The 20,358-nt window shown below is 41.7% G+C and overlaps 1 protein-coding gene across 2 annotated transcripts in view; it reads left to right on the top strand.

Moving 5' to 3' along the window:
• The window catches only part of LOC101590061 (membrane-spanning 4-domains subfamily A member 12), a 28,384-nt gene extending 12,017 nt beyond the window's left edge, over window positions 1-16,367 (top strand). The window contains exons 3-7 of one of the 2 annotated variants that reach the window (XM_012512823.2): window positions 2,113-2,250; window positions 2,899-2,955; window positions 4,594-4,710; window positions 15,689-15,799; window positions 15,986-16,367. In XM_012512823.2, coding sequence (XP_012368277.1) covers window positions 2,113-2,250; window positions 2,899-2,955; window positions 4,594-4,710; window positions 15,689-15,799; window positions 15,986-16,093 — 531 coding nt within the window. In that variant the 3' untranslated portion in view covers window positions 16,094-16,367. The remainder of the gene's footprint in view (window positions 1-2,112; window positions 2,251-2,898; window positions 2,956-4,593; window positions 4,711-15,688; window positions 15,800-15,985) is intronic. The other variant, XM_023707047.1, reaches the window with a different exon arrangement.
• The last annotated feature ends 3,991 nt before the right edge of the window (window positions 16,368-20,358 follow it).

Raw genomic sequence — 20,358 nt, 5'->3', positions numbered from 1 at the left:
AAAAAAAAAAAAAAACGAGGACTGGAATTCCCATTCAATCCAGCTATTCGTCTTCTGGGTATTTTCCCAAAAGAACTTAAAACATCATACCACAATGATATATGTGCACCCATATTTAGAGGAACACAATTTGTCACAGCCAAATCTTGGAAGCAACCAAAATGCCCATCACCTGACAAATGGATGAAAACGATGTGGCATTGTTATACAATGGAGTATTACTCAGCTATAACAAAAGACAAACTTGAAGCCTTCATAGGTAAACAGATGCAATTAGAGGATATACTCATAGGTGAAATAAATCAGACTCACATGTATAAATATCATATTGTCTCCCTAGTGCAAGAACTGAAAGAAGAAATAAAACCTGAAAGGTATAACAGATAGAGTAAAACAGAAAGAAATGGAAGTTAAGGATTAAACAATGAAGAGGAAAGGAAGGAGAAAAGATAGGAAAAAAGGCAGTGGGAAAACAGGCAAGTATATATACAGGATAGCTGAGGTGATTGTGACAAAAATTTCCATCAGTTTTTTGAAAATAGTAGTTAATGTGTATAATTTTCACCTTGACTAACTCTGCATATTGATATCTGCAATTTAAGCAAATACATCAAGGACAGCAATGTGTAACACAATAACATGCTTGAATATTTGTCATGTTGGACTTTTTTTTTGTACTTTAGGGAAGGGTCTATGGGGTGTTGAGGGTCTCACTACTAGATCAGACTCGTAGTGCTCCACCTGTTTTCAGCCTCCTAAGAGCTGGGACTGCAAGCGAGCACCACCACACCCAGTCTGAATTGGCGTCTCAGTGAGCCCCGAGGAGTGGGGGGCAGCATGGCAGGCCCAGGGATTGAACTCCCAGCCCCTGTACTTGCTTGCAGGTGCTTTAGTCTGCTGAGCTTTTTGGCCAGCCTCTATGTTTTACTTTTAAATGTGTACCATTTCTAATGTCATATCAATTATTCCTATACTTTCTTTAAAACAAAAATTTGGCCACTTCTTTCTCAATAAAATTATTAAAATATAAAACAAATTTTTAAGTAAAAAAAGAAAAAAGAGAGACAAGAACAAAAGTGGAAATAAGCAATCATATGTCCAACCTTACATAACTGTATCTGTCAATCTGAGCAACAGATTTGATGATAAAAATAGATAATATATCCACCAGTGTTAATCATCTATTCATGCTCTGAAAACTATGTACTGTTGTATGTTACCCTGCTTCTGTCTTTTTTCTGATTTTTGTTGTTTTTGTTTTTACTTTTCAAAATTAAATTTTTAAAAAATAAAATACTGTAGAGATCTTCATTTTTTCCTCTCACATTGGGTTACTGAGCCTCTTGTGGAATGACATATTGAAATCAAACAAAAATGTAGAAATTTAAAAGAACGAAATGTTGTCACTTCTTACACACACCAATAAATGTGTACTTAAAGAAATAAAACAACACTTGCTGGCAAAATTGGGAAAATGTGAACACTTCCATAGTGCTGTGGGAAGGCAAACTAGTGAGACTACTATAAAAATCAGTTTATGTAATTCTTAAAAAAGATAAAAATAGAAATTTCACTGCACAGAGAGCTACCCCTCTTAGCACATCTTCCCAAACAGTTAAAGATACCGTATGAGGTACAGAAATCTGCGTACACGTGCTGAGAGCAGCGTAAGTCACGACAGCGACATCACAGAGGCGGTCCATATGCCCATCAGCAGATACACGGACATGTAAGTCGTGGTACATGGACACGATACACTTCCACTTTGATAGGTACCAACAAATTTGAGACACTTGGATGAAAAGGGATGCTCCTAGCACTCATGATGCTAAGGAAAATAAACTGGACCTCGCCAAACACGCTTATCCTCACATCTGTGAGGCATTCAAAGCATAAATAATTTAGAGTCTGTTACAGGGTCCCAGAAGAGGCTCCCGGACCTGAAGCCACCATGCTTCCTGGAGCCCTCTTGCTGGGCCACACGGCACCTCGTAATCCCTCAAACAAGGCTCCTACTGAGGGCGCCGATTACAATCAGAAGCAGAAGAGAGAGTGATGTTTCCCGGGTTGAAACGGCAAAGTCATTTTTAAATGCCTGTTCTCTTCTTGTAGGGCATCCAGATCATGATTGGACTGATGCACCCGGGGTTTGGAATTATTCTGGCTTTACTGAGTTACAGTCTGACTGAAGCTTGGGGCTTTGGCTCCATCTCCTTTATCGCGGGATACCCCTTCTGGGGCGGACTGTGCGTGAGTAGATGACAGAGTCCCTCTCCCTGCAGATCCACATATTGCGGGCCCACACCCAGCTCAGCCGCTGATCAGCCCTGGTTCTGAGCGCTGGAGAACTCCCACAAATCACAGCGCTGACTGGGCCTGCACAGGAGGAACTTTTCTTCCTTGCAGCTTAAACCCATCCCCCAAGTATACTCTCACCAAATGATCATGCCCAAGCGCTAGTTGGCTGTGACACTGAGAGGAAGTGTCTGACAGAAGGGGCGCTGGCAGTGGGAGGGTCCCCTAAATAAGACTGAAATGCACAGTCAGGCTGAGGTACCTCTGGGGGCTACAGCACTTGCCAGTCACGAGGGAGATCCTGGGTGGCTCCACCCTCAGCACTGAAAACAAAATGAAAAAATATACAAATGATAAAGACACACGATTGGGCAGTCCGCTCAGAAAGCAGCAGAATAGCAAAAGGGTACAGGACAAAGAGCGTGTCTTGTGCCAGGACCCAAGGAAGAAGAAAGGAAAGCTAAAGACAGCTCTGAGACTCTAGACAGGGGAAGCTCAGAGATGGAAAACACAAAGACAGCTTAGCCTTCCACATAAGCACATGGCCCAGGCACCATCCCAGAACCCAACATTTCACTAAAAAAATTTTGCCTCTTTCCACAGTTTGTTATTTCTGGCTCTATCACCATAGCAGCATTCAAGGAATTTTCCCCCTGTCAGGTAAGACTGCTTCCACTCCTCAAACCCCTTGCGCTGTGAGTTTAGTTTACAGGCATGAAGGTGGGAAGGGAGATGCAGAAGGTGCAGAAGGCAGGCACGCTTTCCCCCAAAGCACCTTCCTGCTGCCCCGGGCCTGTAGGGTGCTTGGGGAGCGGGCTCCTCCTGTCTGCCACTCAGAAGCGCTGGCTCTTCACTGCCTGGGAAGCTATAAAGGTCAGGGCTGTCTGAGCTTTAACCTAATGGCTCCTGGTTCCAGAAGAACCCAGGAACCGGAAGCACCTGCTGCCCACTGCAGTGACTAAGTCTCCAGAGTGTCTGCCACTGTTTAATTGCGAATATCACCTGCTCTTATTCAGGCTGGGTTTCTCATGCAGTTCCCTAAACCACAGTGCAGAGAATGTATCTTGAAACGTAAGAAGAGCTTCTGAAATTGCTCATGAGACAGGGCTTCCATTCTCAGCCCAACACCCACCTGGAGCGATCTCATGGCTCAATTCCATGCCAAGGAAACAGAGCAGTCTGCCAGACACTAGACCAGAGGCGAGCTCAAGGTTATGTGTAATACTGCGCTAGAGCAGAGATGGGGCAGAGGGAGCAGAGACCTGTGCTGCCCAGACTCTCAACGTAAAGTGACACTAAAACAATAAAGTACACTCAATCCAAGTCAGCCTAATTCACCCACTAAAACCAACAACCAAACCCTTCCCCCTCTCTCTGTACTCCTGTAGGTCCTTCCACTGAGACTTTCCAAGCATATATTCTGCCTTTTGGAGAGCTCACTCGGGACACTCACCAAGGACCTCAGCCTCTCTGTGAGGCCTTTGGAGGCCCAGGTGTGCCCAGGCAGGACACGGGTCTAAGAATGCAGCCGTGCCACCCCAGCAAACCCGCTGAGGACCTGGGTTCACAAGAATCAGAATCTTACTGTAAAACCTGCAGAACTTGTCTGCAGCCCATAAGCCTCTCCCTATACAAGTTTAAAGGCTTTCTCCTCTTCAACTTGGATTTCTACACCTAGTCCTGAGGGCCTTCATTAGATTTTAAGGCTATCAAAAAATAAATCTGAGACTGTATCTGATTCCGGGAATAAACCCTAATGCCAAAGTACTGCCTCATCCAGTGTAAGAACAAGATATTTGAAATTTTCCACATAGTTACTGATATGCAATAATGCCATTCAAGGCGTATTACTCCAGGAGGCTGATTAGGAGGATCGCCGATCTCAGGTCACTCCAGGAACCTCTGAGACACCTCATCTCAAGTAACAAAACATGAAGGGCTGAAGACACAGCTCCGTGGAAGAGCACATGCCTCGCAACACAGAGGTCCTGACTTCAGTTCCCAGTGCTGAAAGAAATGTTGCTTAGCCTTTCATTGTTTTAAAAAAGAAAGGTTTTATGTATGAAACTTTCGTGTTAATAGATGAGCTTCTGCCTACTATGACTAACATCTTTCTACAGTCCTTTGAAAATGTCTGACATCTAATTTACAGGGTATTTTATGGCAACAGGGGTAAAAAGAGGAGGCATTTGGACTTCCAAAATTGTTGCAAGGTAGCAAAGATGAAGAACCATTAACGCTCGCTGACTCACTGCATTTACCGTTGGTAACATTTATTTCTCCTGTTCTCCCCACCAGCTGAAAGGCAGCCTGGGAACGAATATCCTCAGCTGTATCTTCTCCATCATTGGCGTGGTCCTGCTGATCGTGGATCTGTTCATCAATGCCCACCACCAGCAGGTGTACTGGGCTTTGGTGAGTATCCCACAAACTGCTACCCGCCGCCTCTCTCCTCACCCACAGACGGGGTCTGTTTTTATCTCTGAGTTGCCATCTCCACAGAAACTCCAGGGGGAAATCCCTTTCTAACCCACCCTAGTCGTGGAAACACGCTGCAGGGAGACCAAGCCCTCACTAGTCTGCCCCACCATTAATCACAAGAGCAACAGGGAAAGGCTGGGATAGGCAGCCAGGACTCAGGAAGAATACACAGAAATTATTTCTGCAACTATTTAAAATTCTATATGAATAAGAGGCTGAAGGTACCAAGTGGCATGTTACTTTTAGAACAAGAATTGGGAGAGAGGAAAATGGCAGTAACAGGGCCCTCAGTCTACTGTGACCCAAACAGTGGAGGAGAGCAAAGGGCAGTGCTCCACGCAGGGGCTCAGTGCAGGGGCAGCTTCTCATCAACACCACAGTGGCCAGGCAAGGACGCTGGCCCTGGAGCCAGGCGAAGCCTGTGCCCAGGACACCTGCCACTGCAGGGAAGCAGGGCACAGTATGAACCAAGCTGCTTACCAGGCTTAGGGGGCCACACCAAGGACTTGGGGGTCCCTTCAAAGAGCAGAGCAAAGCCCAAAGGAGAAAAGCAAGACATGGAAAGGAGCCAGGCTCACCCTTCCTTAACCACCTGCTCTTGAGGAAATGCACCACGCCTCTCAGTCCCACCCCACGGGAGCGCAGTACGGACCCCTCCACAAGTGCTCGTGACACACAGCCTATCACCCAGGCCCACTCTTAAATGCCCCCCATTTACACCCACCATGTAAGCCCCGTCTAAGCTCCTGGCACTTGAGCCTTGGGGGCTAATTTGTGTCCCGGCCAGCACAGAACTCTGGGTAAACAAGGTGCAGCTTTGCAAGAACATGAAATTCACCTTCAACGGTGCCAAATGAAAAGAACAAAATGTGCTCAAAAGTCAGCTTCTAGCATGGCGCCTGCATGGAGAAGTAACCCTGAGGGAACTCAAGCAGGTGCTCGGCAGCTCAGCTCCTGGCCCCAGCTCTGCTCGCCAGAAACCAGAATGAGGGAAGGAGGAAGCTTCACTAACATAGCCCCAGCTGGAGCTCAGAAGACTAAAGAAGAACAGGGCGAGAGCTCTGCGGTTGAAGCCTCGCACAGCAGCCTGGTGCGCAGGGGAAGGACAAGAGCTGACAGTGTGTAGCGCAGCTCACTGATGCGGAGGAAGGAGCAGAAATCACCCTGGCACTGGCGCAGATCGGGATACCAGGCACTCAGTGGATGCTCAGAAGGGAGGGAGGGAAGTGGATGGGCAGGCAGGGAGGCAGGGAGGTGGGGGTAGGGAGGTAGGCAGGCAGGAAGGTAAGGGGGTAGGGAAGTAGGCAGGCAGGGATGTAGATGAACAGAACAAGGGATTTAAATCCCATCGTGTTGTGTACAAAGTAGAAGCAATTCTTTAAAGTTCTAGCAGAAAAGTCAAATGTCCTCTAAGCCAGGAAAAAAAATCATTTAGGCTCAGTCTTCAGCACCACAACATACAATGAGGGAAGACAGCAGGCAATACTTTTCAAAGTTTTCATGAAAATAAATCTTGACCCCAAATTTCACATCAAAGAAATGTGTGTGCAAGCTAAAAGGTAAGAAGATCCTCTCTGTAAAACAAGGCAACCTATGGGCATGAGTGTTTTAAAAACTTGATGTTTTATTCTGCTGCAAATCAGTTAACATAAATCAAGAGTCCAGAAAGGCAGAGGGAAGCGTGTAAAAGGATTAATGGGCAGCACCAAGCCATGGAAGTACTCAACTGAGACTGAACAGTTCCAAAATTGAAAGTAAGTGTTTTGGGGTTTTAGGCCTAAAAAGGAATAAAGTGAAAAGATATAATTACTGAAAACAGGGAGATAGAAGAGGCAGAGCAAGCTGAAAGGGACATGGAATGCCAATCACCTCCTCTTTCCACCATGAACAATCATTGAATACTATCTAAAGCTGAAACTCAAAGTGTACAGTGACTTCACCCTCTTCGTGGGTTTCATAAACCACTGTCAATAGGGATGTAGGTGCAGCACCAGGAATCAGGCCAGGGCCTTCACATGAGCTCCATCCCCAGGTTTTTCTCTTCTTTATTTAGAGATGTGGTCTGGGAAAGTCACTAAGTTTCCCAGGCTGGGCTGAAACTTGCAATCCTTGTGTCTCAGACTTCCAAAGTCCTAACATGGACTAACTCAGACCTCACTACAAAACACTGCTGTAAAAATAATTTAAGAGAGTACATATGTTAAAAGAAAAGAATTAGAAGTGATGCAACAATTTCACTAAACAAAATAATAGGAATTTGACAATGGTTGTTCTATTACATATTATCTTCAAATTGGTTGTTTAGATTACCAGATACAAACATGCAAAATTGAAAAACAGAAAAAAAATTTAAGCATTAACTGCTCCTTACAACAGACCAGCAGAAATCGGCAGTACAATTTCCCAAGCAACCTTGTATATATAACTGAATATATCTTTTTCTCTTCTTTTGTCCTTTTCCTCATCCTATCTGTCCATTCCCATTGAACAGATTTATTCCCCTTCATAGAGTCTATTGTATCTTTCAGATTTTACTCTTTTAGGTTCTTACAACAGGGAGACAATGCAATATTTACATACGAGGATCTGATTTATTTCACTAATCAATATGGTCTCTAGTTGTATCCATTTACCTATAAAAGCCTCAAGTTTATCTTTTCATGGCTGAGCAATACTCCATTGTATAAAAATGCCACATCTATTTATCTTTTCCTCAGTTGGAGACCATTTGGGTTGTTTCCAAGATTTAGCTATGACAAATGGTGCGGCTATAAATAGGAGTGCACATAAATCACTATGATGTGCTGTGTTCAGCTCATTTGGAAAAACGCCTAGAAAGGAAATAGCTGGGTCAAAAAGGACTTCTAATCCTAGCTTTTTGAAAAATTTTTCCACTGATTTCCAAAGTGGTTATACCAGTCTTCACTCCCACAAATAGTGGAGAAGGTTGCTTTGTCTACACAACTCCTCCACCATTTGTGATTGGTTGACTTCTTTTTTTTTTTATGTATTTGGTTGTTACAGGGACTCACTACACAGCTTGGACTCATAGTAATCCTCCTGTTTTCAGCCTCCCCAGTGCTGGGATTATAGGCAAGTGCCACTACATCAGGACTCTGGCCAGCTCAGCCTATCCTGGGAGCAGGGCAGGTGTGGCATGTTGTGCCAGGGATCAAACCACAATCTCTGCGCTTGCTTAAGCAGGCACTTTAGTCTGCTGAGCTATCTCACTGGCCCCTTGGTTGACTTCTTGATGATAGCCACTCCCTATGGGATAAGATGGAATCTCGCCTCTGTCTTAATTTGCATCTCTTGAGTGACCAATGATGTTGAACATTTTTTCATATATTTGTCATCTGTGTCTCTTCATCTATGAATTGTATCATCTCAGATGCCCATTTTTGTATTGTGTTTTTGAATTTTTGGGGCCTGATATTTTTTAATTCTTTATGTATTTTGGATAGAAGTCCTTTGTCTGAGGACAGTCAGTAATTATTTTTTTCTAAATACTGGGTTTCCTTTTTATTCTATTGGTGATTTCTATTTTTTTTTTTATTTAGGACAGGGTCTACAGGGTGTATAGGATCTCACTACATAGCTTGGGCTCGTAGTGATTCTCCTGTTTTCAGCCTCCCAAAGCGCTGGGATTACAGGTGCATGCCACCACACCCAGTCTCAATCACTGTCTCAGCACACCCCAGGGGCAGGGCTGGCACAGCAAGTCGGTGTTTTTTTGTTTCGTTGTGTTTTTTAAGAGAAATTTAAAAAAAAAAACAGTAACAATAACAAAGACAAAAACAAAAATAAAGCAACATGATTTTTTTGATGTGCTGAGACTTTTCCAAAAGATGAGATCCCAGTTGTTGATTCTTTGAAGTATTCCCCAAGCAGTTTGATCTTTGTTCATGAATTCTCTGCATACCCCTATGCCTTTTAAAATTTCTACATACGTTTTCCTCTAGAAGATTTAGTGTTTCACTTTTAATATTTAAATATTAACTGTAATTTTGTGCATGGTAGTAGACCTGGGTCTGATTTTAGCCGTCAGCATATGGAAAGCCAGCTTTTTTAAGCACCATTTATTAAACAGGCTATTTCTTCAAGTGAACATGTTTGGTCACTTTGTCAAAGATAAGGTTGCAGCACGTGTTTGTAGTTGTGTCTGCGTCTTCCAGTCTATTCCACTGATCCTCAGGTCTGGTTTGCTTTTTGTTTTTGTTTGTTTGCCAGAACTATGCTGATATTATCACAGTAGCTTTGTAGTATAAGTCCAACTCAAAGACTGTGATGCCGCAGTCCTTTCCTTTGTTGCAAGGATTCTTTGCTATTCTAGGTCTCTTCTGGTTCAGATGAAGTTAAGAATGTTTTTTTTCCAGATCTGTGAGGCATACTAATGATATTTTAATTGGGACTGCATTGAATCTGTATAACAATTTTGGGAGTGTGGCCATTTTCACAATGTTGGTTCTTCCTATACATGAGCAAAGAATAAGTTTCCATTTTCTGAAATCTTCTTTGATCTTTTTTCAGAGTACTGTACTTTTTATGGTATAAATCATTTACTTCCTTTTTGAGATTGACTCCTGAATATTTCATTTTTTGGATGTTGTTATGAAAGGAATGGTTTCCCTAATTTCTCACTTGATGCACTGTTTGTGCCTACAAAAGCTATTGATTTCTTATTGTTGACTTTGTATCCTGCCATGCTACTGAATTTTTTTATTAAATATATAAGTCTCTTGGTGGAGTTTTTGGGGTCTTCTGTGTAGAATGTCATGTCATCTACAAATAATGATGATCTCACTTCTTCCTTTCCAATCATTATCCCTTTCATTTCTCCCTCTTTCTAATTGCTCTGACTAATGTTTCCAGAACTATACTGAATAGAAGTCAAGAAAGTGGACATTCCTGTCTTGTTCCTGATTTTAAAGTGAAGGCTTTCAGTATTGTCCATTTAGTATGATGTTGGCTGTTGGTTTGTCATTGATAGCTTTTATTAGATTAAAGCAGATTTATTCTGATTTTCTGCAGGGTTTGTATATCATCAGTGAGTGTTAGACTTTGTGAAAACCTAAACATCTATTGAGATGATCATATGATTTTGGTCTTTGGCTCTGTTGATGTGGTGCATTACATGTATGGATTGGCATATGTTGAAACATCCCACTACTCCTGAGATTAATCCCTCTTGCTCATAGTGTATAATCTTCTTGATGATTTGCTGGATTTTGTTTGCTAGAATTGTATTGAGAATTTTCCATATTCATTAGTCAGATTTCCTGTAGTTCTCTTTTTTGCTTGAGTCTTTCTTTGGTTTTGTTATCAGAGTAATGCTTTCCTCCAGAGAGTTTGGTATAATTGCTTCCTTTTCAATTTCAATGAAGAGTTTAAAAAGAGTTGGCATTAAATCTTCTCTAAATTACTTGTAGAATTCAGCTGTGAATCCATCAGGACCTAGGCTTTTCGTTGGTGGTTTTTATTACACTTTCACTAATTGATACTTGGTTATTCAGAATTTTGACATCTTCTAGATTCAACATTAATAATTGATCTGTATCAAAGAATCTATTTTCTTTCCTGTGAGAGTAATGATTTTGGAAGTAACTATTGATGATCTTCAGTATTTCTACAGGGTCTATAGTAATTTCTCCCTTTTCATTCCTTATTACATGAATTTGGATTTTTCATTCCTTTTTGATAAGACTGGCTAGGGCTTTATCAAATTTATTCTTTAAAAGAACCAATTCTTTGATTCATTAGTTCTTTGTGTTATTTTCTTCAACCCCATTGAATTTCTTTCTGCTCTGATCAGTATAATTTTTGCCTTCTTTGGTTTTTGGGCTTGAGCTGCTCTTATTTTTTCTAGGAGTTTAAGGTGCAACATAAAATTGTATATTATGGCTCTTTCTGTTTTCCTGATGAAAGAATTTACCACTGTAAATTTTCCTCTTAAGACAGCTTTGAGGGCTGGCCAAATAGTTCAGTGGATTAACGCACCTGCAAGCAGGAGCAGGGGACGGGGGTTTGATCCCTGGGCCTGCCATGCCAGCCCCACCCCTGGGCACGCTGAGACAGCAACTGAGAATGGGCACAGTGGCACATACCTGTAATCCCAGCTCTTGGGAGGCTGTAAACAGGTGGGTCACTACAAGTCTGATCTAGTAGGGAGACGCTGAACACCCTGTAGACCCTTCCCTAAAATAAAAAAAAAAAAAAAAAAAGACAGTTTCATTGCATCCCACAAGTTCCAGTAAGTTGTATGTATAATTTTGTTTTATGGTAAATACTGTTCAATTTCTTAATTTCATTGGTGAACTACTGATCATTCAGGAGGGTGTTATTTAATTTTCATGTTTTAATGGACTTTTTGCAGCTTATTTTGTCAATAATTTCCAGTTTCATTACATTATGGTCTGATAGTATAAATGAGAGAATTTCTATTCCTTTCCAGTTACTTAAACATTCCTCCCCACCCCCACTCCCCGCGGAACCGGGGATTGAATCAGGTCCTTGCACTTGCCAGACAAGTGCATATTCTACTGAGCCATTTCCCTGGCCTACTTAAACATTCTTTATGTGCTAGCATATGGTCTATTTTGGAGAATATCCTGTGTGCAGCTGAAAAAGTTGTATATCCTAACACTGTTGGGTGAGCACTCGGTAAAGGACTACTAAGCCCATTTCTTCACAAGTTTGGTTTAGTTCTATTATTTCTTTCCTGAGTTTTTGCATAGTTGATCTATCTCGGTGTTAGCAGGGTGTTAAAGTCCCCCACCACAATTATTTTATTGCTCATTTGATTTTTCATGTCTATTAAAATCTGTCTTATGTAGTTGGTTGGTCGGACATTGGGTGCATATATATTTATGATTGTTATTTCTTCCCCTTTCAGTTGTCCCCCAACAAGCATGTAGTGACCTTATCTCTTTTAATCACTTCTGGTTTGAAGTTGACATCGTCAGCAACCAGAATATGGACCCCTGCTTTTGTTCTGGGATTCTGTCACATGGAGTATTGTTTTCTATCCTTTGGAATTTTTTTTTTTTTTTGGTGGGGTGTTTGTTTATTTGTTCGTGGAACCAGGGATTGAACTCAGGCCCTTGCACTTGCCAGGCAAGTGCTTATTCTACTGAGCTATCTCCCCAGCCCTAACCTTTGACTTCCAGTCTATGAAATTGTGTTTTCTTGTATGCAGCATACTGTTGGATTTTGGTTCTTGTTCCACTCTGCTAGTCTGATTCTTTTGATTACTGAATTGAGGCAAGTTGCATTGATGGTTATTACTCATATGTATTGGTTTATCTTTGTCAAGTTATTTTGCTGGTGTAATTTCCCTACTTTTACCCTCCATTTATTGCTTGCTCTGCTTGGTGGTTCCTTTCTGTTCTTGCTCTTGATATTTTGGTCCTTTTTGTGTCCTTCTAGAATATCTGTTGGTACTCTTTATAGGGTTGGTTTGGTGACGATGAGTTTCTACAGTTGTTGTCATGGAAGTATCTATCTCTCCATTACATTTAATAGTTCTGCATTGTTGGAAGTTGTTTCTTCCAGGACCTGAAATACTTCACTCTAAGCTCTTCTTGATTTGATGATCTGAGTTGAGAAATCTGCTGTGACTCTGATTTACTTTCCATTATATGTAATCTGGTTCTTTTCTCTAACAGCTTTTAATACTCTGTTCTTTTGCTAGCTTTCTGGGATCTTATGTGTCTAGGTGTACATCTGACTGTGACTAATTGTGATTCTATATGCCTCACCACTCTCTATGTCAGATTATTTCTCATGCTTGGAACCTTTTCTTGTACAACCTCTGCAGTCTTTTTATGTCATATGTGTTCACTCCTGGTGTTTCCTTGATAGCTATGAGTCTTATAGTATTTTTCTTTGCATCGTCTTGCAGCTGTTGCATTATTTCTTGGTTCCTTGTTTTGTTTTTTTTAACCTCTTTTATTTCTGAATGGTTTGAAGATTTTCCAAGCTGGTATTCCTTTTGCAATACTCTCCATATTTTGTATATAGACATATGCACTTACTAGAAACAAACAGTTATTTTTCATTGTGAGAATTATTCTGATTTTAGTAACCAATACATATATAAGTATTTATTGAACACTGATGTAATACTTATGATTATACAGTATTAGCTATTTATTTGCTTACTCTTGGCTAGCTGACTCACAACATTTCTTAGGAGGGAAAGGACCTTCTTTTATCTGTGAGAGAATCTTATTTTCTGTGCGTCAAATTCCCCTCATTTCATTGAGCTTGGATTTCTTCAGTGGTGAGCAAGGGCAGGGACCCCAGAGAATCTCTGTGGAGTTGTGTCCAGGGTGGGAAGGCTCCTGTTCAGAGGGACCTCTTTCTGCTTAGCATGACAATCCTCCTTCTTCATGCCCTCATGCACCCCAGAGCCGTGGCTTGGTGGTGGGCACCATAACTGGCAGTTTGTTCAGGTACATACTCACAATGTGGAAGTGAAGCAAGCTGAGTGGACCAGAGAGCTGCTTACCATTAGTTTGCAGACCACTGATCACTCCTGCAAACTGGATTGTCACCTGGAGAGCTTTCCAAGAATGCACAGAGGTGGATGGGACCTGCATGTATTTACACAGAGACTTTGGGAGTGGGCCTGACTCCTAGGTGACTCCAGTGCTCCAGCAGAAATGCAAACCTCAGGTTAAGAGGAAAACCAGGTAAGAGGAGGAGAATCCATTTGGCAGCCAGCTGTGGGAAGCTGTGTGCAATGGGAAGCTGTTCGTGCAGGCAAGGAAGTCCTTGTTTTCCTTCTCCTGTTGAGACATCCTCTATGATGGAGCTTTGTCAGGCTGGCCCAGCATGGGTGTTAATTCTCACAACAGGCTTGGCTTTGTGTGGTCTGAACTGAGCTCAAATACTTGCGGCTTTAAGTAAACTCACGAAGCTCGGTAATCCTTCATAGAGTCTGTTTTATGTGCACTTTTTCTCTTATTTCTAACATTAGTCTTCTGGGGCAGGGGTTCTTCAGCCAACTGTTCCATGCGGATCTGCAAATAGTTTGCACTTCTGTGTATTTGCTGGAGAATGAAAGAGAAACTGCTATGCCCATCCAAACCCACCAAACCACCCCCCTTCTCTTCAACTCTCTCAACTCATGTTGAGAAAGATCATGTAGTCCACATGAAAATCACTTCTCAGTTTCGCTCTGAATCTGATCCATGCAGCGAGCTGCGTACGAGGTGACCATCTTTTATTCCTCAGGCTAACTGGGAATCGCGGGAGACTTTGGCCTCTGGCCACGCATCTCTTCTCCGCTTCTCCTTTGGAGAAGCTAGGGCTCATCGGCTGTCTTCCCAGGAAGTTGCGCGCTCTGGTTCCTTGTTTTTTTTTTAAGAGATCTTTCCCTTCATGTTCATTAGCTGCAATGCTATCCTGAAGGTCAGACATTCTATCTTCAATTTCATTCAAGCAGTTTTACCAGCTTTCAAGGGAATTCTTAATGTCCTGGATATCTGCCTGAATCTGTTTCATGCATTGTAGCTCTCTCCTGTACTTTTCATTTAGTGTTTCCATCATTTTCCCATACCCCTCTATTTTTTACCTATGTTGTCTTTAGATGTACTAAGCAATTCTTTCAAGATTTTTGTCATTCTTTTTTTACCTAGGAGATTATTTCTGATCTAATTTTTCTATAGCCTGATGTAGTTGTTTCTTTACTTCAGTTGCTATCATTTCAGAAATTTAGGGAATGTGGCTTTCAAGTTCTTCTATGGCCTTGTTTCCTGGACTTGCTCTGGGTGAGTTGGAGATCTGAGATTGTCTTTTGCGCCTTCATTTTGACATTTTTTAATTTTCCAATGTTCACCTAGACTTAGCAGTGATGATGGGGGTAGGGAGCAGCTGGCCAAGGCTCCTTTGACAGTAGGAGGGCAGGGTAGGGCTCTACAAGTCTCCAGCTACTGGCAGGAGAGGTGGCCGCAACAGCCACACTCCAGCAACAGTGGGTGGAGAAGAAGGGCAGGGCTCACCAGGTCCAATAGGTGTCCTATGTCTGCCTTCCTTCTAGGATGGTGACACAAGCAGCCAAAGTTCAGCCAAGCTCCCAAAACATGCCTTTTTAATAATTAGCCTATTTAACTGAATACAACCTTTTTTTTCTCCTTGTTTATGTACTTGGTACAGGGTCTCACTACACAGCTCGGACTTGTAGTGATCCTCATGTTTTCAGCCTCCCCAGCACTGGGATTGCAGGCATGTGCCACCATGCCCAGTCTCAGCAGCCCACTCAGGGTGGCAGGGGCAGGGCCAGTGTGGCATCTGTTGCCAGCGATCATACCCCTTTTCCTGTTCTTGTTTAAGCAGGCGTTTAGTCTCCTGAGCTATCTCGCCAGCCCTTTGTCTCCTTTTAGTATCATGTAAATGTAATGTGTTCATTCTAAAATGGAAAACATGAGCCCATTTTAAAGGAAGTTACTTTCTTTTACTTTCTTTTCACTTTTTGGCTGTTGCTTTGTGGATCCATTCCTCATTCTGCCTGGTATCCATCCAGAGAGATCTCGGATGCAGCTATTAATATCAATTCTGCGTATTTCTCAGCAACGACATCTAAAATCCCTGTGTAGTTCTTATGTCATTTGCTTTTTATTTAATGAGTGATACTTTTATAAATACAAGAGGAATATTGTAATGAAAAAATCTGCTTATTTTCTATTATTTCTAATAGAAAGTCTACTCGGCAAAAAAAAAATTTCTAGTACTTTAAAGAAAATTCAAAATAAATGTGTATTCTTATAAAATAAGAATGGATGATAACAGAGAAACAAGCACAGACCAGATAAATATGAGCAGCAGGATATGTGATGATCCAACACTCTCTGAAACCCTTGCAAAGGCCTCCCAATGAGCCAAACTTCCTGGACTGTATCTCTGATTTCAGGTTGGAGGAAAAGGAATTTCAGCCATGCTGCTACTCTTCTCCATCCTAGAATTCGGCATAGCCTGCGCCACTGCACACTTTTGCACCCAAGCTATCAATAACCCCAGCAGGGTGAGTTGAGCTCTCTGTAAAATACCTGAACACATGCTGGAGGAATGCAGATGTGTGAGTCTATTCCATCCCAGATGTGTGGGGTGCACTGGCCCACGTGAGCTCAGTGGGTGCTCCAGGCCTTGTCTCTGCAGGGATGGGACATTTGAGTGGGCTACACTAACAATCTGGCTTGTTTCTTTGCAGTCTGTCTTGATCATTCCCAATGTGCATGCAACCAATCCCATGATGCACGAGTCTGCCTCCGCTCCTCCCACAAGTGACAGCCAGCCACCTTATGCACCAAGATACTGAACAAAAAAGGGAGCTCTGCTGAATAGCATGAGGTGAAGTACTTTGCAGAAACTTCTTGAAAGCTGACTCTAATGTTTCACGGTGCCTGCTAATCTTTAGATGTGTTTCAAGTTGGTTTCAGGATCATCACTAATGACAAAGGTCCCGATCTCTGTCTCTCAACACTCACCATAAATGCACACTGGTGAAAGAAAAAATGGAAACATGGCCCTGAGACTCTCATAAATTCAGTAATTTTCCTCTTCATGCTAACTTTCCCAAAATAAAATGTCATAAAGAACATAAACCTTTGGGATTTATTTGAAATTCATTTTGATCTGACATTGAATGTAGGGAAAGAGATCTAACAAAACATTTCAAGGCAGATGGGTATAGATTTTGGTTTTGTTGTTGTTGTTGTTGTTGTTGTTGTTGTTGTTGTTGTTGTTTTTAGGTAAAAGACCTTTACTATATCTCGTATTTCCTTCATTTACATAAGTATTGTAATTTTAACCATTTCAAATATATAATGAAAAGTACAGTTAATAGGATAACAATCCTCAACTCAATTTTTCACCCAATTTAACTAGTACTAATATTTGGTAACATTCCCCTGAATATTTGTAAAATAAAGTGTAAAACATACATTGAAGAGTGAAAAACATCATTCCTTCTCTCCCTAGAGATCTCACAATAAATGCTACTACTATTCTAATCTTTATTTTTTCATATTTAAGTATATACAGATCTATTATAAACAAATGCTGTATTAATATATTTTTCTAATTTAATATTGCCTACCATATCCTTTGACAACCTATCTTTTTCCACTCAACATTGTAATGTATGATGTATCCATTTTGACACACATAGATCATTTCTTTGTAATTATTAATGTTTAGTCTACTAATTTTTTTCTTCTTTTTTATTAGTTTTCTTGAGAAACAGCAATAAGACAGTTTCAAAACCGATTAATAGGACAGTTTCAATAATTAATACATTGCATATTATTGTTTTCATAGTAGTTATTCATCGTACAAGATGCAGACGTGATATCCTGTCCAAACACTATTAGTACAAATCTTCCTTCTCATTGAATTAAGAGAAAGTAGCTACATATCTTAATTATTTTGTATATATAGATACAAAATGGTCCTTCACTTATATCCCCTTTTTTTGTTTAGTTTTGTCAGAGATGGATATTCCATTGCCATTTAAATATTGTAGGTGTGTGAATTCAGCAAAATAATCCAATATAGTCCAGTAGCCCATAATAGTAGTGGGTTACCTGTAGGACTGGCAATGTCAGAAGTTGTTGACTTGAGCCTTCTATAGCTCAGCATAGTAATACGGCTTTACTTTTTATACTTCATTTTTATACTTTTCTGCTGGACCAAGATAAAGCAAGACCTATATAACAGGAAATGTAACTTTGTATCTGATAAGGTCAGTCAAGTCCTCTCAGGATTTATCCTGTAACCCTGTACTGCAGTTGGTAGATCCTTTGTCAGTGTCAGCCCTGTGGATGAGTCATGGTCATTGCCTGACCAGTTTGCTCTCTGTGAAAGCCTGAGAGAATGTTTTCTCTCTATGTGACTCTCCTTAGGCACACTATGTCATCGATCACATTGCTCTGTAGCCCCATAATCTCCTTGATCAGAAAATTTGGGACACAACTGAGTTACATGTTGAAGTACAGGTTCTCTTATATCCTGAGTCTTCACTGACCTTGAAATGCCTGGGCCAAAATGTTGGCTGTCCTTGTAGCCCTTCTTTTTCTCTAATTTTTGGTCTGCAAACTTAGGTTGTTAACCCTCCAGAAGAGAAGTTATTATTACCCTACAACATATGTAGTTGGGTTGAACCTCACTATCTGTCTGAATATCAAACATCTTAGGCATAACATGGAACAGGTATTTTCCATCTATTGATATGTTAAACTTTAAGTATCTACAGAATATGGAGAAAAAAATTTAAATAAAAAATATTTTTAAAATATGAATAAACAATTACATATTTTTACACAGAGATTTAGAAATCTAACTGCATACGGCATTGCAGCAGGACCATGAATTGCACACTCACCAAGTCAGTGGAATGCTTTCCTGAGCCACCTCCCATCTCTGCTCAGAAAGCACATGCCCAGTGGTGTGGTTGGAGCCACATTGTCCTGCACACCGGTGTCCTCAAAGCCTTCAGATTTTTTATGAGTTTTGTTATTCACAGAATATTTTCCTGTGCATTAAAATGCACAGAAAAAGTCACAGGACAAAAACACAAGGAAGGTATACAAGGGTTTCTGGTTTGGTATTTGTTTCTGAAATGGGAGACACGTTGTAATGCTTCAAAGTTCCCAGGAACAACCCTGAGAGAAGGAGGCTGCAGGAAAGTGCAAGCATCAAGAGCTCAGTGCACAGAGGGAGGGCATGGCCTTCCCAGGAAGAAGCTGGTTTCTGTAGCCAGCATATGGAAAGCAGTGGTCTGCAGCACTGAAGGCTGGAGCCCACACCCAGACAGCTTCCCAGGCCCTGAGTAATCTATCCTTGGTGTAAGTTTTCAGCTCCAGAACAAATAGACGAACATGCTTATCTGTAGAAAGCTTGTAGGACACTTGGAAAGAACTGCCTTAGTCCCTGCCAGGCTCGGTTTGGGCATGAATCTCCCAGCGCCCGTTATGTTTGTCAATAGTGGCATCAGTGTCAGTGAAGACACAGCTCAGGAACTGCCGCCCTCAGCAAACACAGAATTTCATTAAAAAGATAAGCTAAAGCATGGAATCTTTCAAACACCAGGACACCTGATGACACTCACATGTTCACAGTGGAAACCTCACGGGGTTTGCTCACTGAGGCAGCAAACATTTAGAGAACCTTGAGCCACTGATGTTTACTAAGATCTTCCCAATTAATGTCTATTGCCGTTTTGCAATCCCTGAAAGAAGGCTGCTTTTCTTTGCTCCCTATTCATGGCCTTTTTGCCCTCTCCCTTTCTGCACCTGGCACAATGAATCTCAACCCAAGTTGCCTTTAAACAAACCAGGTAGTCTCTGCCAGTCCCAGGACATCAAAGAAACTTTTTTAGGACTCTATAACTTTGGTAAATTACCCCATCTCCTGAGATTGCTAGACCTTCCATGAACTGAGATCAACAAGTATACCGAAAGGAGGGTCAGCAAGAGAGAGAAATCCCTTTGGCTTCCACAGAGAGCTACATGGTCAAGCAAGACCATGACCCACCCTGGCGGCTGACCCTGACAAAGGAGCAGAGGGTCTGTTCTCATGGCTTCAAGAGCACTGGTGGAAGAGGCTTACCTCAATCTGATAGCAAGAGGACAGCTCTGGTTAATGCAGGTCTCATGTTAATTTACTCTTAAACACCCAGCAGGAAGTATAATCAAAAGAGGTGCCTAACCCTTTTGGTAAAAAAAAAAAAACAAAACCTTAAGTGGTCCCTTCCTCTCCTACACAAAAGTAAAGTCAGTAACATAAGCTGCCCTGCAGGGTCAGATGGCACTACACATTCTAACAGCAACACAAGGGGTGCCTGCGCCATCACAAAAGCTACGTGCTATGTGCTCAGGGCTCATCCTGCTGCTACTATCTCAACGGCTGTGCGAGACACAGTCGCAGGCTAAGGCCGCAGCAGGTTCTGAAATTCCCTAGGCCTTCTCCTCATCTTCTCTGTGAAAGACTCTTACTGAGGCTTCACAGAGAAAACACTTGTTGGCTTTATTCATAATGGCTGTGCAGATCTGATTGCTTGGCCCATGCTTGCTTAACTGGTTCTTTGGCCTTATCTCTTTCAGACTTAAAGCTCTATACCCACCCAAGATAAGAACTCCTGACCTCTATCCAATGTCTTTCTAATGCACTCTCTGGAGACTGTCTCTAGCTGCCATTCGCAGGTAGGACACCCTTCTGTATGAAGAAGCCACCCATACCCCTCATGTCAGCTTGAGATACATTTTAGAGGAGGGATATTATAGCGCAGCTCAGCCATGTTGTGCTATACATTGTGCTATATATATAGATAAAGATATATGGATATATAGATATACAGATATGAATGACTAGGCTCTCCAGAGGGGCAGGATGAGACCAGACCTCTACCAGCTTCCTCCATGTTCACATCCTCTGTAACCAGCACACCCTGCAGACATGAGGAAATGGCCATCTGTGTAACACTGTTAACTACAACTCAGACTTCATTTTGGAATGCACTGTATTCTGTGTGTGTGAGAGAGAGAGAGAGAGAGAGAGAGAGAGAGAGAGAGAGAGAGAGATTCA

This window comes from Octodon degus, unplaced genomic scaffold (assembly GCF_000260255.1).
Source record: "Octodon degus isolate 3935 unplaced genomic scaffold, OctDeg1.0 scaffold00279, whole genome shotgun sequence".
NCBI classification, from domain to species: domain Eukaryota; kingdom Metazoa; phylum Chordata; class Mammalia; order Rodentia; family Octodontidae; genus Octodon; species Octodon degus.
The sequence above is the reverse complement of the archived record's forward strand: the minus strand, read 5'-3'. Positions and strand labels throughout refer to the sequence as shown.